The following is a 22411-nucleotide window of genomic DNA, read 5'->3' as shown; positions in this document are numbered from 1 at the left end:
AAGGAGTCTGGAATACCATTGTCTTTTCCAAACCTACTGGATTTCGGCACACTATCCTACCCTGCAAAATGAAGTTCTTTCACAAAAGAAAGAGATGTGTTGGAGGAGAACACAGTGCAGGTATTGTTGTACTTGTCGTGTATTTGAGGTTTAAAAAGGCTTCTGAAGTTTGGAATTTCCACAAATAAACGTCAGACTTGATTTCCCCTTGTGAAAAATGTATCAACCCATTTAACAATGACTATTTATTATAATCCACATAATAAATCACATTTCCTGTTGCTGCGGGATTATTGTCCTGCTGTGGCAAACTGGCTCAAATTAAGATCCTACATCTGTAGAGTGGAAGTGAGTGACAATGATGGAGTGAGAGTGAAGAGAGAGCAAAGAGGACATGATGCTGGTATTTAAGAGTAAAGTGGCTAGACGAGGGAGAATGAGAGCAGCGACAGTTACTCACACAACACCAGAGTTTCAGTCAGGGGTAAAGTTTTTTTTATTGAGGCATGTGTTCTTCCAGTGATATTAACTAAGGCTATATCCGCACACACACTAAAACATACACTTACTGTGCAGAGCCTCGTTTCCCAGAGCCTTCCTCTTGACAGATCATCGCTAGAACGTTCTTACGATGTCTCTTTATTAGCCGAGGTGTTTTCCCAGAGCCTTCGTTAGTAACATGGCTCTTAAAAACCTTTGCAGACCACTCGTGCCCAAAGTGCCCTTTTTGCGTCACTTTATTCACAGATCTCTGCTAAACATAGAATCAAGATGTTTAGGCTATCTGTCTGACTGTGACAACTTCAAAACGAAGTTACCTACAAATACAAAGTTGCCAAAGTATTTGTTACAAACAGGTCAAGGATACAATTATGCTTCAAATGAAAAGCGAGATGACTGCTTTAAAAGACACATAGAATACATGGCCTATATAGGCTATTTCAATCAGACTGAAATTAATGTAATGTTCAATCAATTGAGTTCTATTTTTCTACAAGGCTACTCTCTGTCATTTTTTGCCTCAATGTGTTTCATGATGTGTGACAACGCTTGCGCAATGATGGGCCCACTCTGTGATTTAATGCATTGTTATTGGGGAAGCATAATAAGCCGCATCAATAGCCTATTTGCAGCCATGCTGTAGGTGGTAATATCTCATAGGAGGTGATCCATTGTCAGGATTGTGGGATAATTCTAATGTTAAGGTCAGATTTGAATGGAGAAAGCTGATTTGAGAGTGCTGCTTTTATTTTGATCCAATCAGTATCGACACATGGTCTGATGACGAGAACGTAACACCTCTCTGCATGCTTGTTTGGGAAACACTTTGAAAGGGTGACTGCACTTCCTAATTTGGCCTCGTTTTAGATTTGATTCGTTAATAAATGCTAGCGGCCATGACGGAATTCAACGTGAGTTGGTTTCGGGGTGTGGTTTAATGTGGGTGTCTTGTGTGTTCGCAGGTTGGAATAGTTAGCCAAATGATTTAGCCACTTAGCTTCAGCTGGCTGGTGTGCGGTCGGGGCGAGGATTGGTTTGGCTTTGTATAGCGTATCTCTGGGGATAGTTAGGGATGTCATTGAATTACACAATGTAAATGGGACAATAATTTCATGTGCGTATTTTTTGGTTGTCTCAGTACCTCTTTCATGCAGCCAAATTACCTAGTGGCCTCATGAGTGGAATGTTATTCATATTTTTCATAATTTCGTAATTAAATCAACATTATAAAAGAAAAATACTTCCGAAAATCTGGTGTTTCTATGTCAAACAGTTTTGTTATATTTCAGTATTCTGTGATGTAAATAAAGTGTAATATTGGGATGCAAACTCAAAATGTAATACATTTCAACTATATCTGACTAGGTCAAGGTATTTTAAAGCCCATAGCCATGTGTGTGAGGTGTATACTTTGTTTCAAAGTAGATTTTTAAGACTACCAAGAAACACTCCGTGTAACCCTGATTTAGCCCACTGCAGTAAAAGGTTAAATGCTTTCAATACCTGTATATACATTTTTATTGGTTGAGGTTTTTAAGTCATTGAAATTTGGAGCTATTAACGTTTTAATGTCCCAATATTGTGTAATTTACTGATGGTCCCTAACTTGCCCCATAGGGATATTGACCATGGGCATTATGATCGAGTGCAGCGTCGCTTTGAATATATGATTACTTGTGTGCTGCCAGCAGGATAAAAAATAAAATAAAAACACAGAAAACTGATACTGTACCCTATCATCCCGCAAATCTGTTTTGGACGAGACTGACTTTATGACCAAAATTATAGAGGCAGTAGCTCTTTTAAAAAATTGATTCGTAAATAACGATGCATCTGGTAAAATCATCGTAATGCTTAAATTACATCACAACTGGGAAACGAGGCCAGGGCCTGTACATAGAAATGTTACACGAAGAGCGAATCAAACAGGGTCCACAAAGGGTGACAGACTCTGTCTACATGAACCCTACCGGAAATGTACATCTCGTGTGAAAATTCGGTAAGGAATAAGCTAACAAACAATTCCTCCAGCTGTACACCCAGTGACTGGGTATAGCTTCTGGTTTGGCACTGTGAGGACCAGAGAAGTCCTTGCTATACATAGGAACACATGGCCCCAGCGGAAGGAAAAAAACAACATTCATCACAGTCTGTGACACATCATCCATCCACAGACAGAGGATATAGACTCAAAGATGATCATATTACAATGCACTATGTGAGGAACAAAACACTGAAATAATGGGGGTGTTCGTAAATTCACTCATTCTATCTACTCTGATTTCAGAGCACCTCTCGTCTGAGTGTGCCAGAGAGCAGAATATAACTGATGAATTTACAAACGCTTAACACCCGTTGAATATGGCTGGTGTCAGTAAACATCGTCAAAGAAAGCGCAATTAAATTGTTGCCAGCAGCACAGTTACAGTCACAAAACGCTCTGGATAACATGAAAACAGCCTAACCAGCTCTGCTAGGTCAAGTAAACTGGTCCGAGTGAGGTGCTCTCTCATTTGTTTCTGGAAGTAGCTAGCAAGTTAGCTTGGGTACTGGACTGCCTTTATGAGGTCTGAACGCCCGAATCAAGCCTCCTCCTCCGCCAGCTCGTCCAGTGTGAGCGCTGAACGCTCAGAGAGCGTAACGCTCTGAATTTACGATCGGACAATCTGACCAACAATCTGAATTTACGAACGCCCAGAGCGCACTCTGGCACTCCAGATTGAATTTACTAACGCACCCAATATGTTCATGACCATACTTCTTTAACTCTCCAGATGGCTAACTGTATATACTGTATTCTTATATTACAGGAAGCGGGAGGGGACATGTTATTAATGCAACCAGTGTGACAGCTACGTGCTGCAACTCAGCAAGTAGATAGATATCTGTCTAAATCAATAAATAATCAATACATTATGGAAACATTGAAATCCAACCCATTATCCTATCATTAAACATGCTTAGATGTACAATACAGCAGTCCAGCTACCCCTCCCACTAGCAGCAAAAGTGCCCAATAGTGTCAGAGACAGAGGGAAAGAGAGGGGAATGGAGAGAGAGAGAGAGAGAGAGACTGACATTTGATCCATGTTGAATTGGTCAGCCATAGACAAAGAAACCTGCATACAGACACATTGATTTATGATGGTTCTACACCTGGGTCATCCCCTTTTGTCTACGTCTCTCCATATCCCTCGCTCCCTGTCCCTCAGACTAGCGGGACCATGTCCGGTTGTCACACTCACAAGGTCTGTTCATGTGGTTTTCCAGCCGACTGGCTCTTGGCTGTTATTCGTTTACCAGCGGTGGACCAAACAGACGAGCCAAAAGACACGAACACACTTCCCAAGTCTTCCACGGCTCCTCAGTGCCCGTCTGCTAAATTGGCCCGAAAATTGAAACTAATTTTAGAGCCGTTTAAAAAATGGTGTTGTTGCTCCATTTGTTTCTTTTTTTAGCATTGGCTCTATTCATAGATGTTTTCTACAGTCTAGGCTATTCAAACACTACTGAGAGAGAGAACAAAAAACATTGAAGTATTTATGTAAGTATTCACCACCCCAATCTAATTGAATATTTTGTATTTTTTTTTTAAATAAATAGGACATAGATAAACAGATTTTCTGAAGTGTTTGATTGATTCGCCAGCTGTACAATAGAATGACGGGGATTACTGGAACCGATCTTCTGGAACTGACTGACCTTCTGGAACCTGTCAAGTGCAAGGTCGAATGTCAGTGAGTCAGCCGGTGAGTCAGGATCTGGGAGAGTGTGTGTCGAAATAAACCTAGTTTGTCCTGTCCTCTGCTGGCTGTCTGGTCTGACCAGGGTGTACTCTGCCCAGTGTCGCCTGCCTGCCCGCCCATCCGTCCTTGCAGAGCAGTTAAGTTTTGTGCCAGTCTAAATCAAGCTGATGTCAAATCCCAGCCAAGGGACCAATGTGATAGCTGAGAAAGACGGAAGGAGAGAGAGAGAGACGAGAGAAAGAAAGATAGTGAAAGAGAGAGAGAGAGAGAAGGTGGACCAAACGAAAGGATGAGAGAAAATGCAAGCACCTACACCTACAACCATCACCAATATCCTGAACATCTCACTGACACCGGGCATTCAAACAAGTACATCCTTCAGCATGCAATTATCTCCTTCACGGTCACCTCTTAAATGAATTACTGTGATCATAGTAGGCGTCCATCTGTGATGATGTCATCAGGAGTGTGACGCTTGTTCTAGATCGTCAGAGAAAGAACAAATGTTTTCTTCCATGCAGTGTCCACGAACAGGAACCAGGAACTCCCACACACAACACAAGTACATCCTCCTGATGAAGGTAACGTATACTAATACTAGCTTCTGTTTGCTCCTAGCAGAACAGGAGGTTCAGGTTCTAGGTGTGCGCGCACGACTGTGCTCTCATACGCCCTTAAAGACCTTCATTTGAAAACGCTACAGTTGACCAATTACAGACGAAAGGGCGTAGACGTCGGCTACCGAACTTCAACTTGCCCCAATACAAAATGTTGTGTGAGCGAACAGAAAAAACCTCCCGAACACCAAAACCAACAGAAACGACACACATTTTAGTCATTATATATGCGCGAAACGGCGCACCACGTTTCGACTGGATATTATGCGACGGCCTTAATCCTGCATTCTTCAGCCTCATGATATCCAGCCACAGAGGACAGTGAAAAATAACCTGTCAAATCACACACAGAGAGACCAGACTCACCAGACAGAAAATAGTCTCAAAGTTCCTTCCTTCCTGAGGGAAGTTATTGGAGTCCACAGCAGCCAGTCCTTCAGTCCTAAAACTCTTACCCTTGTGGAGTGGACTACAGACAAACCCAGTTCACTAATACACAAAGGTACATTAGAGCAGGAAAACATGAGGTATTGGAGGCTTAGATAGTCCTCCAAAACACAGAGGCCAACCCACTGTGGAAGGGAAACCAACCCTTTCAAGTCCGGGCTGTCAGCTACATTGGGGTGGAGGAGACAAGGTCAGCCAGCATAAGACTGGGGCATCCTCCACATCACCTGGAATTCACAAGCTTAACTGTCACCGCTCCACACTCAGTTTAGTAGGGTGGTGGGCCTCACGATGGTGGTGTTGGAGGACCTCCGGACTGGCTGGTCCTCCTCAGGCCTTATAAAGGGGTGTGTGGGGAGGTTACAGGGTGCTGGACAGAGAGAGACGGGGGGCTGGTGTTGAGACAGAGGTTAGATCTCCTCAATGGATTCAGCAGGGACCAGTCCTCTCTTCTTCCCACTGCTCAGCTTCAGGAAACCCTCACTGTCCTCACTCTTCCCCACACAGATCTGACAGAGAGGGAGAGAGAGAGACAGACAGACAGAGAGAGAGAGAGACACAGAGAGACAGAGAGAGAGAGAGACAGAGAAAGAGAGCGGAGAGAGCGAGACAGAGACAGACAGAGAGAGAGACAAGGGTGTTTAGGAAGGTTCAAATAGAAAGGCAGTGGAAGCAGACAAGAAATAGATTATTTGGCACAACTACAGGGCAAAGGAAGAAAGACGAGACAAAATGAGTGTCTCACCTGATCCTCCTTCACTGGCATGTGGCCCATCCCTCGGCTGGCAAGGACAGGCTGGGTGACCTTCCACACCCTCTCCCCTGGTCGCACCCTCTGAACGAAGTTAGCAGGGAAGAAGCCCACCTTGTCTCCACTCTTTCCCTGTCACACAGATGACACGTAGAGTAATTATGACATACATTCAAATAAATTCAGGTCTGTATCCACGGAGTTGGGTGTTCACAATTATGTTCTAATTGACTTTGTCTGGATGTGTATGATTTTCAGTGTTTTGTAAACCATCCCATAAAATGGAGACCTGTCTATGTGTTTCTGTACCAGTGCTCTATGCTGAGTGTCAGGCACTGAAGAGTTAATACGGAGCCTCGCTCATCTCTGCCAGAGACTGAACGCAACCATCTCCAGAACATTGAGAGCGACTGAAGCTCATTACCGACTCAATAAAAAGCTCTTTCAGGTCGGAACGCTAGTTAAATTCATTATGTTTCCCTCTTAAAGCGATTTTCGGAGGAAATTATGTTTCTATTTCTGTCTGTCTGGATGTTTAGGAGAGGCCAACAATATGGCAGGTGATACAGTTCATACTCACACGCCTAACTAACGCACGCACCCACGCACACGCACACCGCACGCACACACACCACACACACACACACATTTACAGTGGTGGAGATCATTAATTGCCCACCTTCCACCACTCTTCATTAGAATCATCAGTGACCAGCACCCGATCACCAGGCCTGAGAGAGAGAAAGAAAGACAGAGAGGAAGATAAGGGAAGGGGGGTGGGGGGGAAGGAAGAAAGAGGGGAGAGAGTACATCAAAGCCAGCATTGAAAAAAGAGAAGAGACTCATACAGGGAGAGTGTGTTCATGATTTCAAACTCTGTGTGGTGTATCTTTGTACACAGCATGCTACTGTTCACTTGGGATTAACTCCCCTCCCATGACTCAGAGGTGGCGGCTGGTATCCTGGCAGTTAAGAGTGTCGGTCCATAAACCCAAAGGTCGTTGGTTCAATTCCCCGAGCCGACTAGTTGAAAAATCAGTTGATGTGCCCTTGATCAAGGCACTTAACCCTAATTGCTGTGGATAAGAGCATCTGCTAAATGAATAAAATGTAGGTAAGGAAAAGGTGACTTTGATTCCTACACACATTAATGATGTTTAAAATAGCAACAGTCCTTGGATGTGTAACTGACGTAATAGCACCAATCAGTGGCAAGCACGGCGTCTGACAAACAGTGACTCTGTCTTGCTCGTTCGCTCACTCACAGACGCACGCATGCCAGGACCGGACGCACACACCTACGTATGCAAACACACACACAGAATTTACACAGAGAATAACTCACAGACCCCACACGCAGACATGCATGTACGACATAGAGCTGGCACAACAACCGTGTAACCGTAACGGTTATGGATGAAGACCGATATGAAGATAAGATAATCGTCTTAACCGTTTAAAGACAAAACACTATTGTGATGATTTCTTTTTTGTGTGGAGCGAACGGCTGACTGAAGACGGGACTGCCGAGCACTCGTGCGGTTGAGTCCATATCTGCGGTAAAATGGACTCTTAACAACGGATGAAACTTTGTTTCTCCTTGCTGAAACAAGCAAGGTGTTGTAGTAAACGAGCTGTCGGTAGTCTAGGCAACGCTCCCTTCCCTTGCAATGGCCGTTTGATATTGTGATGCAATAATTTCCATGGTAATGTAGATTGTTCATTCAAATGATGTTGACTGATGTGGCTTATGCGATGGAATGTATTTTTTGTAATGTCAGTTGAGTTGAATCAACAAATCACAACGCATATTGATGGGTACCCTTCCTGCTTTTACTTCCACCCATTACACCACCATGGACTTGAATGAGGATGCCCATTCTATTAATTATATTTCTATGGCAGCACATGCAGTCAGGAGCAGAGGAAAGGAGAAAATGTGTAAATATTTTTTTCCCCAGGCTATTTGAACAGTTATTACGCTGACCGCGGTCATTTGGCTGGCCAATTACCATCATCAAAAATTACCATCACAGCCCTATGCACAAGCACACACCTCTCACAAACACATAAACATGAATCAGACTCATGTACACAGACTATCCAGTATCCACTGTCCTATATACAGAGCTACTGTACTGTCCTGTATACACAGAGCTAGTGTACTGTTCTACATACAGAGCTAGTGTACTGTCCTGTATATACAGAGCTAGTGTACTGTCCTGTATTCAGAGCTAGTGTACTGTCCTGTATATACAGAGCTAGTGTACTGTCCTGTATATACAGAGCTAGTGTACTGTCCTGTATACACAGAGCTACTGTACTGTCCTGTATATACAGAGCTAGTGTACTGTACTGTATACACAGAGCTACTGTACTGTCCTGTATACACAGAGCTAGTGTACTGTCCTGTATATACAGAGCTAGTGTACTGTCCTGTATACACAGAGCTAGTGTACTGTCCTGTATACACAGAGCTACTGTACTGTCCTGTATATACAGAGCTAGTGTACTGTCCTGTCTACACAGAGCTACTGTACTGTCCTGTATATACAGAGCTAGTGTACTGTCCTGTATACACAGAGCTAGTGTACTGTCCTGTATACACAGAGCTACTGTACTGTCCTGTATACACAGAGCTAGTGTACTGTCCTGTATACACAGAGCTAGTGTACTGTACTGTCCTGTATACACAGAGCTACTGTACTGTACTGTCCTGTATATACAGAGCTAGTGTACTGTACTGTCCTGTATATACAGAGCTAGTGTACTGTACTGTCCTGTATACACAGAGCTACTCTACTGGCCTGTATACACAGAGTTACTGGGCTGTCCTACATACACAGAGCTACTATACTGTCCTATATACACAGAGCTACTGTACTGTCCCCATTACACAAATTCTCTCTATGAAGTCCCTTGGGTGTCTGATCTGCTCTCCCTGCTGCCCTATTTGATCGTCCTGGCCTGTCTCACTCACTCACTCACTCACTCACTCACTCACTCACTCACTCACTCACTCACTCACTCACTCACACACACACACACACACACACACACACACACACACACACACACACACACACACACACACACACACACACACACACACACACACATCCGTGAGACACCAGATGGCTGTGAACCATCCCCATGGCGATGTACCTCTTTATTACCTGCACCCACAGCTCTCTTCTCTCCCTAACACAAATCCTGACCTTTATACTCTTCTATCTTTCCTCCCTCATCCCTTTCCTTCCTTCCTCCTCCTCCTCTTCCTCTCACTCCCTTCTACACTCTCCCTGTTCTGCTGGCATACTTTGCATCTCTTCATCTCACTCCCTTCGCCCACCCCCCTGCCTTTTCCTCTCTCTCTGTGCTCATGTCTGTTTCAAGCTGTTCTCTCCGTCTAGTCCCTCCATATTTCTCCTCATCCTTTCATCTCTAATTCATTTTCAGTGTCTTTATCATTCAGCCCCCACCCCCCCACCCCAAAGCGGACAGTGTGTATGTGTGGGCGGTAATTGTCGTTGTGTTTTATAATTAGCAGGCTGCACCTCCTTAATGGTTCCTTCACATTGTCCCTTCTACAGATGGCAAGGATGTTTTAATCTTGAAGAAATGACAGGTGCCGTAAAGCACTGGGACGGACACACATATAGGCACACCACAAACCCACACAAACAGTCCCCATTCAATCACTCACTCTAGTCCGAGGTCGTTGTGCTCCTGAGGCAGGAACTTGTAGAGCGCTACATACGTGTGGATCGAGTGGACCTCAATACGCTTGGGAACCTGGTTGGACACAGACAGGGAGAAGGAATACAGACGGAAAACGTTTTGGTTAAATATAGTGTCTCTGAACATAAGGTCATCTAGCAGGAGAAGGACTGTGTGTGTGTGTACCTTCACGCTGGTTTCCTCTACAGGCTCCTGGAGCTGCTCGCTGCCCCCACCCTCAGGTTCAGCCTTCTCGTTTTCACACGGAGGCAGATCTGACAGACAAGGAGATGGGTCACTCAGCCTGAACGACCAGGTCAGACAGCAAGCAAGGATGTACATACTCAAGACACACACACACATAAATACATGAGGGCACACACACGCGAACAGACACACACACACACACTCGTGTTCTTACCCCCTGTCTCCTGTGGCATCTCCTCTTCTATGCTGTACTGCCTCTGCTCCCCCTCCTCTCCTCCTTCCCCTCCTTCACCCTGAGAAACAGAGAACAAAATGGAAAAAGAGGGATCTAAGACAAAAAAACTCGGGACACATCGAGACACTCAATGTGTTTCTGTAGTTTTCTACGCCAAACCCTTATTTTACCAGGTAAGTTGACGGAGACCAGATTCTCAGGCTCTGAGTCATAGAGATATACTGTCGCTAAGAATGCCAGTTTAAGTGAGGGAGAATTGCTGGGACTGCTAGAAACACAACAGGACAAGAGAAACAGGCTCACATGCAGGTGATGGAGCATGTGAAGATTGAATACAGGGTCACATGAAGGTGATAGAGCATGTGAAGATTGAATACAGGGTCACATGCAGGTGATGGAGCATGTGAAGATTGAATACAGGGTCACATGAAGGTGAAGGCCCCCTCTATAGAGTCACTAATTAACAGGCTGCGTGTCCCCATGGTACAGGTGGTGACGTCATACCTGGCTGTGCGTGGGCGACTCGGACACACTCCCAAAACTGGATCGGCTCATCTGTGCCAGGGACGTCCCATAGCGCAGGGCTGCGTAAATAGGGTCCACCCCACGCCCCCGGCCTGCCCCTGAAAACACACACAGATATTGAAACCTTTACAGGAACACACGTACAGACAAGCAGCATCACAGATTGGGATCATATGTATAACTGCCATCATAACTGACTTTAAGCTCTAAATATAGCCGTAATGACACAGTCCCAGACAGACGGTGACCTACTGAAGATCTGGCAGAGGGCACCAGTAAAGTCCAAGGCTCTTTACAAGTTTGCACATTGTATTTTCAAGGAAGTACATTGTCGTTTCAGTGCTCTGTGAGATGAAAGTCAAGCATTAGTGGTAAAGGCTGTATTGAGTTGATGTTTTCTCAGAGTTTCAGTCAGAGTGAGAATCAGTTGGGACTGGTTCTCTATTCCAGGTAGAGCTCCATCAAAACCAGTCATTTCCCTGCTCAACAGTCACTGTAATGGCAGCGAGATGGGCTGTTCTGTATTACCTGATGTGTGTAATAACAGGCGATAATCCCAGCCTGCCCTGGCTCAGACCCAAGGTGAGTCCCAAACAGCACCCTATTCCCTTTATAGTGCCCTACTTTTGACAAGGCCAAGGGGATAGGGTCCCATTTTGGAACACGAGCCCAGAAGTCAAAGTGACAGACCTGGGGTTATGGCGGTGGGAGGGAGGGAGCAGGTTAACGGAACACTGATGGATGGAAGGAAACAAGGAAGAAGGAAAGGACAGCAGGTGGAATGAGAGCTGACCCTTATTCACAAGGATCTATTCTATAGGGTGAAGGACATGAATCACGTCCACTTCCTCGCAGGGCTAGGATACGACACACACATGTCTTCATGCACGACACCCCACACATGGATGCAGATACACGCAGATACACAAACACACACACACACACACACACACACACACTTTCTTTACTGGGCATGCTCACCTTGGGTGGGCTGCACCTCTTTGACGACAGCCAGCTGCTCGTTGACCAGCATGGGAGAGCTGAAGTTCCGCTTGAAGGCCCCGACCCCAGACTAACACACACAGAGGAGGGAGAATAATATGGATTTTCTGTTTACATTCATTCATTTTTATAGCCTGTAGTTCCGGGTTTTATTCAGCTAATTTATAGAATTACATTACAGTAATTGAAGTAGAGAGAGAGGACGAGATAGGGCGGACTTAGCAGCAACAGTCTGACCAACAGTTGCCAAAAGTCAATACATGAGTACCCTGCGAGAATTAAGATTGCTAACATCACTGTTTTTTCTCTGGCTTAATTGTAAATCAATTAAACCTGCTGCCGGAGTCTCAACACGCACACTCACACATTGAAACACTCCCACAAGCACGCAGCCTACTTACACGTTCACAACTGCACACAGAACACACAAACAATTTCACACTGAATTAGGCACGGGGACTGTTTCAATGGAGATATTGATTTCCCCGTGTGCTGACATTGAGATGAGCTATCAGCACTGTTATAATACAGGGGCAGAGTAACAGGGATGAGTGGTGTTCCTTTGTTCCTTCCAAAGATATTCTGGCTCATTGTAGATAATCCTCCCTCCCTCCCTCCCTCCCTCCCTCCCTCCCTCCCTCCCTCCCTCCCTCCCTCCCTCCCTCCCTCCCTCCCTCTCAGTACAGTATTTCTCTTCTACATCCAACAGCTCCTGAGTTCCTCAGTGAATTTCAAACGACGTTGTTCAGGGACCTGACTTCCCCTGCATACCAATGGCATCTATCTGGCGTCCTTGAAGGGATCCAGAGAGATCATGTGTGGTTTGAAACAGATAGGGAATATTTAGACAGGGAGAACTCAGACAGGGGAGCTCATGCCTTCTACCAGAGGGCCCACTCTGACCACTGATTAACGGGCTGGTTTCAACAGCATCAGCAGTATCTATGCACACACAGCTGTACATGAATGCATACGCACGCACACACACCTACAAACACTGCTGCATACTCACTGCCCATTCCATATGTGTGCCCATACTGTTAGCAGTTTTTCACTGCATTCATTGACAGAACCTTGAGAAGCACTGATTCCGCCTTGGGGCCAGTACTGCAGTGTGTGCGCGTGCGTTTGTGTGTGTGTGTGTGCGTGCACGTGTGTGTATATGTATATGTATATGTACAGATCTGTAGACCAAGGCAGGGGGCATACCTTTCCATTGCAGGGCTGCTGGGACAACTCTGAGGTGCACCACAGGTGAGCACCCATCTTACAGGTTTTACACCGAAGACCCTGTTTAGAGTTACCTACAGACAGACAGAGAGAAAAAGAGAGAGAGAGAGACAGAGAGAGTGAGACAGAGACAGAGAGAGAGAGGAGAGGTCATGAGCAGATGAGCTCCTGTATTTTCCAGAATGTTCTTAAAAAAAGATAGATTTAGAGTTAGATAAACACTTTTTTTGTCAGGAACATATACAGGATGCTACCCTCTACAGCTAACCTTCACTCCAAATCAAAACTCAATACCTAATTACGGAATCACCTGGAAGGCTTACAACTACCAAAGATTATTATTCCAACGCTATACAGCAAATGCTCTTGAAAACAACAGAAACCCGAAAACACCATCCAACCTGGAACTGAGTGAGTAATGTTTAGTCTGAAGCTATATTTTATTTCCAAAAGCCAAGAAGAAAATACATTACATTACTTTATAAGGACTGAATGCTAAGTTAAGGCTGCCAAGCTTGATACAACTTCAATTAGCACTGACGTGGCCTCCCGGGTGGCGCAGTGGTCTAGGGCACTGCATCGCAGCACTAGCTGTGCCACCAGAGACTCTGGGTTCGCGCCCAGGCTCTGTCGCAGCCGGCCGCGACCGGGAGGTCCGTGGGGCGACGCACAATTGGGCTAGCGTCGTCCGGGTTAGGGAGGGTTTGGCCGGTAGGGATATCCTTGTCTCATCGCGCACCAGCGACTCCTGTGGCGGGCCGGGTGCAGTGCACGCTGACCAGGTCGCTAGGTGTACGGTGTTTCCTCCGACACATTGGTGCGGCTGGCTTCCGGGTTGGAGGCGCGCTGTGTTAAGAAGCAGTGCGGCTAGGTTGGGTTGTGTTTCGGAGGACGCTTGGCTTTCGACCTTCGTCTCTCCCGAAGGAGAGAGACAAGATAGTAACTACTAACAATTGGATACCACGAAATTGGGGAGAAAAAGGTGTTAATTTTTTTATTTTTTTTTGCACTGACGTGTCAATTGAGAGGTGTCAAAGCCCTTTAGCCCAACGATGGCAGGAGAGTCACACAGTCTACTCCAACCAAATGGAGAGGCCTTAGAAGCTGCCTCCCGCTGTTCAGAGGTAATTAAAATACACTACCCTGTGTATGTAAAGAATGATAAGACAGGAAAATAGCACAACATGAAGCTACTTATGGAAACTCAAGAGACACCTTTTGCTGACTATTATAAAAATGGGAACATCAGCAACTGCATCTTCCACCCAGACCATCCCCTGGCATGGCACAGTGCTATATTAGCACACTACCCCTCTGTTAACTTCTTTGGGACAGGGGGGCAGTATTGAGTAGCTTGGATAAAAAGGTACCCAGAGTAAACTGCCTGCTGCTCTGTCCTAAAAGCTAGAATATGCATATAATTAGAAAACACTCTGAAGTTTCTAAAACGGTTTGAATGATGTCTGGGAGTATAACAGAACTCATATGGCAGGCAAAAACCTGAGAAGAAATCTAACCAGGAAGTGGGAAATCTGAGGTTTGTAGTGTTTCAACTCTTTGCCTATCCAAGATACAGTAGAAATGGGGTCATGTTGCACATCCTAAGGCTTCCACTAGATGTCAACAGTCTTTAGAACCTTGCTTGATGCTTCTACTATAAAGGAGGGGGGAATGAGAGGGGATTGAGTCAGAGGTCTGGCAGAGTGCCACGAGCTGGTCACGTGCATTCACATGAGAGGTAGCTTGCGTTCCATTGCATTTCTGAAGACAAAGGAATTCTCCGGTTGGAACATTATTGAAGATTTATGATAAAAACATACTAAAGATTGATTCTATACTTAGTTTGACATGTTTCTACGAACTGTGATATGACTTTTCGTTTGAACTTTCGCCTGGACTTGCCAGCGCGTCGTCAGTTTGGATTGTGTACTAAACACGCAAACAAAAGGAGGTGTTTGGACATAAATTATGGACTTTATCGAACAAATCAAACATTTATTGTAAAACTGGGATTCCTGGGAGTGCATTCTGATCTCTTTGGCTTGTTTGGGCTCTGAGCGCTGTACTCAGATTATTGCATGGTGTGCTTTTTCGGAAAAGCTTTTTTGAAATCTGAAACAGTGGTTGCATTAAGGAGACGTTTATCTAAAGTTCCATGCATAACACATGTATTTTCATCAACATTTATGATGAGTATTTCTGTAAATTGATGTGGCTCTCTGCAAAATCACCGGATGTTTTGGAAGCAAAACGTTACTGAACGTAACACGCCAATGTAAACTGAGATTTTTGGATATAAATATTCACTTTATCGAACAAAACATACATGTATTGTGTAACATGAAGTCCTATGAGTGTCATCTGATGAAGATCATCAAAGGTTAGTGATTAATTTTATCTCTATTTATGCTTTTTGTGACTCCTCTCTTTGGCTGGAAAAATGCCTGTGTTTTTCTGTGGCTATGTACTGACCTAACATAATCGTTTGGTGTGCCTTCATCGTAAAGCCTTTTTGAAATCCGACACGTTGGCTGGATTCACAACAAGTGTAGCTTTAATTTGGTGTATTGCATGTGTGATTTCATGAAAGTTAAATTTTTATAGTAATTTATTTGAATTTGGCGCTCTGCATTTTCACTGGATGTTGGCCATGCCTAGCGTCCCACATATCCCAGAGAGGTTAAGAGAGGGGGTGTTAACGATGGGTGGAAACTCAGGATACTAGACAACGAGGACTCTGTCAGCTAATATAAATCTCTATAAGTCTGCAACAGTATTGGTACAGGGCTACCCCAAACAGTTTCAGCTGGACTTTCACCTAATCAAATAATTAGCTCAGCAGGACAAGCTCTCCCTTGAGAAAGATACCCCCACCCCGAGTGGGTCAGACCAGACCTCTTCATTATATAACCCCACAGACGAGCCACCCCCAGCTGAAAGTCAACCTCCCAGCACAGAGTACTACTCCCTCATTGAAATGAAAGATAAATTCCCCCAGCTGGAGGTAAGGCAGGTGGTGCTGGAACAGCAGGTGATTACACTCCAGTCAGCACAGACCCAGACAACAGTCCAGCACAACAACACCCCCTTAACCAGATCCAGGGGGGCTGGAGGTGGAGAGAGACATATCTGCACTCTGGACTGTGGTGAGACAACTTCAACAGGAGAAAAAGCAGGAGCAGGAGAAGAACCGAGCACTAGAGGAGAGGATCAGACTGCTGGAGGAGAGGTTGAGGGGGATGGAGGAGAGGATCAGACTGCTGGAGGAGAGGTTGAGGGGGATGGTGTGTGAGAGAGAACAACCCACTAGAGAGGTGGCCAGCCCCGCAGAGACGCCAGCAGAACAGCCCACCTCAGTTCCCGACAAAAGTCTCAACACCACAGCAGAACAGTCCACCCCAGACCTTGACCACGTCGACATCACAGCAGAACAGACAGATGAAGAACCCCAAGCCCAGGGGATCTCACCCCCTCTGAGCACCCCCCCCCTGTCAGCCACCCTGATAGCCCTCCTGACAACCCCCCCACACCCACTGAGGACATACACAAGACACAGATTGAACTCCTTATGGACTCAAATGGGAAATATATACAAGAAAAAAAACTTTTTCCAAAACACAGTGTGTCTAAACTCTGGTGTCCAAACATCCAGCGCGCCCTAGTCCTTCTGTCTGAGGGCCAACTATGTTCACGTAGTTACATAATAATACACACAGGCACAAACGACCTGAGAGCACAGCAGAAAGGGTGGCCACAGCACTCAAGGGAGTATTTGAGAAAGCTTCTTCTACTTTCACCAATGCACAAGTGGTTACATCCACCCTGCTACCATACAGCGGGTAAACACAAGTATTTCCCGTGACTGTGCCTCAAAACTAAATGTTCACCCGGCCCACCACTCCACCCTGGACTTGAACAGCCTTTATGACCAGGTCCACCTATACAAGGCAGCAGTGCCCACCTTCGCCCGGACCCTAAAGGACATCGCTCTCAAACGCAGCCCCAACACTTCGCACAGGAGCAACAGATCAATAGACACCCCGCCCAGACCAGCGAGACACTCTCCCAGACCTGCGGGACTCCCCCCGGGCCTACACATAGAGGACCCACGCTGAGAGGACCTACATCCCGACCACATCCACACTAGCCCAAGCCAATGGCATGTACCAGATGCAACCAATCAACACCCCCCCAAGTCAACCATGCCCACACCCCATTTAGCCCCCCTCAGATCAGACTTATGCTCCTTCTGCCCACCCCATGCACCCAACCCCCACAAAGAGGGCCTCAACATGGAAGTCACACATACACCCAGGCATTGAGCAGGCAAACAGGCCCAAGCCCCACTCTTACACTAGCCCAAGCCAATGGCATGTACCAGATGCTCAGCAGGCTCTGCTCACACTTACTAGCCTGTGGCCAAACCGCACGACCAACAACATTGGACACTTTATGGAACACAAAGCCTTCACTATCTCATCCTGGAATATCCAAGGCCTGAGGTCATCTGCCTTTGGCCTAAAGAGCAGGAACCTGGACTTCATCAAAGAAATCAGAAATACAGACATTGTCATCCTACAAGAAACCTGGTATAGAGGAGATGGACCCACTGGTTGCCCTCTAGGTTACAGAGAGCTGGTAGTCCCATCCACCAAACTACCAGGTGTGAAACAGGGAAGAGACTCTGGGGATATGCTAATTTGGTATAGAGCAGACCTAACTCACTCCATTAAATTAATCAAAACAGGAACATTTTACATTTGGCTAGAAATTCAAAAGGAAATTATCTTAACGGAGAAAAATGTCCTCCTGTGTGCTACCTATATCCCCCCACTAGAATCCCCATATTTTAATGAAGACAGCTTCTCCATCCTCGAGAGGAAAATCAATTATTTCCAGGCCCAGGGACATGTACTAGTCTGTGGCGACCTAAATGCCAGAACCGGACAAGAACCTGACACCCTCAGCACACATGGGGACAAACACCTGCCTGGAAAAGACAGCATTCTCTCCCCCATATGCACCCCTAGGCAGAACTATGACAACATAACCAACAAAAGCAGGTCACAACTCCTGCAGCTCTGTCACACGCTGGGTATGTACATAGTCAATGGTAGGCTTCGAAGGGACTCCTATGGTAGGTACACCTGTAGCTCATCTCTTGGCAGTAGTACTGTAGACTACTTTATCATTGACCTCAACCCAGAGTCTCTCAGAGCATTCACAGTCAGCCCACTGACACCCCTATCAGATTACAGAAAAATCACAGTCTACTTGAAAAGAGCAATACTCAATCATGAGGCATCTAAGCCAAAGGAACTGAGTAATATTAAGAAATGCTATAGATGGAAGGAATGTAGTGTGGAAACCTACCAAAAAACAATTAGGCAACAACAAATTCAATCCCTATTAGACAACTTCCTGGACAAAATGTTCCACTGTTATAGTGAAGGTGTAAACTTGGCAGTAGAAAATCTAAACACTATATTTGACCCTATCAAATCTAAAAATGTCAAACAGAAAACCGAAGAAAATGAACAACAATGACAAATGGTTTGATGAAGAATGATAAAACCTAAGAAATAAATTGAGAAACCTGTCTAACCAAAAACATAGAGACCCAGAAAACCTGAGTCTACGCCTTCACTATGGTGAATCACTAAAACAATACAGAAGTACACTTCGGAAAAAGAAGGAACAGCACGTCAGAAATCAGCTCAATGTAATTGAAGAATCCATAGACTCTAACAACTTCTTGGAAAATTGGAAAACATCAAACAAACAACAACACGAATAACTATCTATCCAAAATTGAGATGTATGGGTAAGCCATTTCTCCAATCTTTTTGGCTCTATAACAAAGAACAAACAGCAAAAACATACACATGATCAAATACAAATCTTAGAATCAACGATTAAAGACTACCAGAACCCACTTTATTCTCCAATTACCTTTAATGAACTACAGGACAAAATAAAAACCCTCCAACCCAAAAAGGCCTGTGGTGTTGATGGTATCCTCAATGAAATTATAAAATATACAGACAACGAATTCTAATTGGCCATACTAAAACTCTTTAACATCATCCTTAGCTCTGGCATTTTCCCCAATATTTGGAACCAAGGACTGATCACCTTAATCCAAAAGTGGAGAGAAGTTTGACCCCAATAACTACCGTGGGATATGCGTCAACAGCAACCTTGGGAAAATCCTCTGCATTATCATTAACAGCAGACTCATACATTTCCTCAGTGAAAACAATGTACTGAGCAAATGTCAAATTGGCTTTTTACCAAATTGTCGTACGACAGACCACGTATTCACCCTGCACACCCTAATTGACAAACAAACAAACCAAAACAAAGGCAAAGTCTTCTCATGTTTTGTTGACTTCAAAAAAGCCTTCAACTCAATTTGGCATGAGAGTCTGCTATACAAATTGATGGAAAGTGGTGTTGGGGGAAAAACATACGGCATTATAAAATCCATGTACAAACAAGTTTTCGGTTAAAATAGGCAAAAAACACACACATTGCTTCCCACAGGGCCATGGGGTGAGACAGGGATGCAGCTTAAGCACCACCCTCTTCAACATTTTTACCAACGAATTGGCGAGGGCACTAGAACAGTCTGCAGCACCCGACCTCACCCTACTAGAATCTGAAGTCAAATGTCTACTGATGATCTGGTGCTTCTGTCACCAACCAAGGAGGGCCTACAGCATCACCTAGATCTTCTGCACAGATTCTGCCAGACCTGGGCCCTGACAGTAAATCCAAAATAATGGTGTTCCAAAAAAGGTCCAATCGCCAGGACCACAAATACAAATTCCATCTAGACACCGTTGCCCTAGAGCACACAAAAAACTATACATACCTTGGCCTAAACATCAGTGCCACAGGTAACTTCCACAAAGCTGTGAACGATCTGAGAGACAAGGCAAGAAGGGCATTCTATGACATCAAAAGGAACATAAAATTCGACATACCAATTAGGATCTGGCTAAAAATACTTGAATTAGTTATAGAACACATTGCCCTTTATGGTTGTGAGGTCTGGGGTCCGCTCACCAACCAAGAATTCACAAAATGGGACAAACACCAAATTGAGACTCTGCATGCAGAATTCTGCAAAAATATCCTCTGTGTACAACGTAAAACACCAAATAATGCATGCAGAGCAGAATTAGGCCGATACCCGCTAATTATCAAAATCCAGAAAATAGACGTTAAATTCTACAACCACCTAAAAGGAAGCGATTCCCAAACCTTCCATAACAAAGCCATCACCTACAGAGAGATGAACCTGGAGAAGTCCCCTAAGCAAGCTGGTCCTGGGGCTCTGTTCACAAACACAAACAGACCCCACAGAGCCCCAGGACAGCAACACAATTGGACCCAACCAAATCATGAGAAAACAAAAAGTAATTACTTGACACATGGGAAAGAATTAACAAAAGAACAGAGCAAACTAGAATGCTATTTGGCCTTAAACAGAGAGTACACAGTGGCAGAATACCTGACCACTGTGACTGACCCAAACTTAAGGAAAGCTTTGACTATGTACAGACTCAGTGAGCATAGCCTTCCAATTGAGAAAGGCCGCCGTAGGCAGACCTGGCTCTCAAGATAAGACAGGCTATGTGCACACTGCCCACAAAATGAGGGGGAAACTGAGCTGCACTTCCTACCCTCCTGCCAAATGGATGACCATATTAGAGACACATATTTCTCTCAGATTACACAGATCCACAAAGAATTCGAAAACATACCCGATTTTGATAAACTCCCATATCTACTGGGAGAAATACCACAGTGTGCATCATAGTAGCAAGATTTGTGATCTGTTGCCACAAGAAAAGGTCAACCAGTGAAGAACAAACACCTTTGTAAATACAACCCATATTTATGTTTTTTATTTTCCCTTTTGTACTTTAACCATTTGTACATCGTTACAACACTGTATATATACATAATATGACATTTGTAATGTCTTTATTCTTTTGGAACGTCTGTGAGTGTAATGTTTACTGTTCATTTTTATTTTTTATTTCAATTTTGTATATTATCTACTTCACTTGCTTTGGCAATGTTAACATTTGTTTCCCATGCCAATAAAGCCCCTTGAATTTAATTGAGAGAGGAGAGAGGGGGAGAGTGAGAAGTGGTTTAGAGAGAGAGAGAGAAAAGCGAGAGAGAGGGAGGTTGAGAGAGGGGGGGGGTGAGAGAGAGGGGAGGTGAGAGAGAGGCGGGGTTGAGAGAGAGGGGAGGTGAGAGAGAGAGGGGTTGAGAGAGAGGGGAGGTGAGAGAGAGGGGGGGTTGAGAGAGAGGGGAGGTGAGAGAGAGGGGGGGTTGAGAGAGAGGGGAGGTGAGAGAGAGAGGGGTTGAGAGAGAGGGGAGGTGAGAGAGAGGGGGGGTTGAGAGAGGGGGGGGGGGTTGAGAGAGAGGGGAGGTGAGAGAGAGGGGGGGTTGAGAGAGAGAGGAAGAGAGACAGAATGTAGTCATAAATAAGGTTGGCATGTGATGAAAGCAGGATCCTGTTTGATGTAAATCTCATCTCAGTCATCCTGAGAGGGTTGATCAAGCACTGCCCTACTTCTACTGTGCTGCCACTGCCTGCTGAACGAAGCAGTGCATTATCAACGGTCCCTCTCAAAACATAGAGAGACTGACAACCAGCTGGAGGCATTTAGGTTCTATTTGGTTTTTAGTCACACCAATTCTCATCAAGCATTGTCTTAGGAACAAGCCTAGTTAGAGTGGAGAAATGTCCTTTGTCCTTTTTCTTGATATAATTCGTTTTGCGTTTATCCTTTATATGTTGGAGAGTGAGAAGACAATCCCTATGTCATTCAGCTGCATTGTTTTGAGTCATCCAAACAATTTATTTCCATTTCAAGGTTTACTTATTCACTGTTGCCAAAACTAATGTTTAGAAGGATTTAGTCTAGAGCCCTATGATTACCAATCCATAATAAAGGCGTGGAAACACAAACCAAAAAATACATGAACTGAACTGAACCTTCTATTTGCTCAAGCTCAGTTCTGTTACAAACTGGGAGGGGGAGGAGAGAATGGGAGAGACTGGCAGGGAGAGAGCAGAGACTAGAGGAGACTGGGAGAGAGAGGAAATACTGGGAGAGAGGAGAGACTGGAAGAGAGTGAGGAGAGACTGGGAGAGAGGGGAAAGACTGGGAGAGAGAGGAGAGACTAGGAGAGAGAAGAGAAACTGGGAGAGGAGAGACTGGGAGAGAGGGGAGAAACAGGGAGAGAAGAGAGACAGAGAGAGGAGAGAGAGTGAGAGAGAGAGGAGAGAGAGTGAGAGAGAGAGGAGAGACTGGGAGAGGAGAGAGACAGAGAGAGGAGAGAGAGTGAGAGAGAGAGAGGAGAGAGAGTGAGAGAGAGAGGAGAGACTGGGAGAGGAGAGAGA

The 22411-nt window shown here is 45.0% G+C and overlaps 1 protein-coding gene across 1 annotated transcript in view; it reads right to left on the bottom strand.

Moving 5' to 3' along the window:
- Positions 1 to 472: 472 nt before the first annotated feature.
- LOC129829475 (SH3 and cysteine-rich domain-containing protein 2-like) overlaps positions 473 to 22411 on the bottom strand; it is an 84574-nt gene continuing 62635 nt past the window's right edge. Inside the window, exons 3-11 of the mRNA XM_055891181.1 lie at positions 12961 to 13055; positions 11731 to 11821; positions 10729 to 10847; positions 10204 to 10282; positions 9969 to 10057; positions 9769 to 9857; positions 6742 to 6793; positions 6057 to 6194; positions 473 to 5820 (exon numbers count right to left, since the gene is read on the bottom strand). Coding sequence (XP_055747156.1) covers positions 5722 to 5820; positions 6057 to 6194; positions 6742 to 6793; positions 9769 to 9857; positions 9969 to 10057; positions 10204 to 10282; positions 10729 to 10847; positions 11731 to 11821; positions 12961 to 13055 — 851 coding nt within the window. The 3' untranslated portion in view covers positions 473 to 5721. The remainder of the gene's footprint in view (positions 5821 to 6056; positions 6195 to 6741; positions 6794 to 9768; positions 9858 to 9968; positions 10058 to 10203; positions 10283 to 10728; positions 10848 to 11730; positions 11822 to 12960; positions 13056 to 22411) is intronic.

Source organism: Salvelinus fontinalis, chromosome 2, assembly GCF_029448725.1.
Source record: "Salvelinus fontinalis isolate EN_2023a chromosome 2, ASM2944872v1, whole genome shotgun sequence".
In the NCBI taxonomy this organism is placed as follows: Eukaryota; Metazoa; Chordata; class Actinopteri; order Salmoniformes; family Salmonidae; genus Salvelinus; species Salvelinus fontinalis.
Note: the sequence above shows the minus strand (reverse complement) of the source record. Positions and strands in the feature narration are given on the sequence as shown.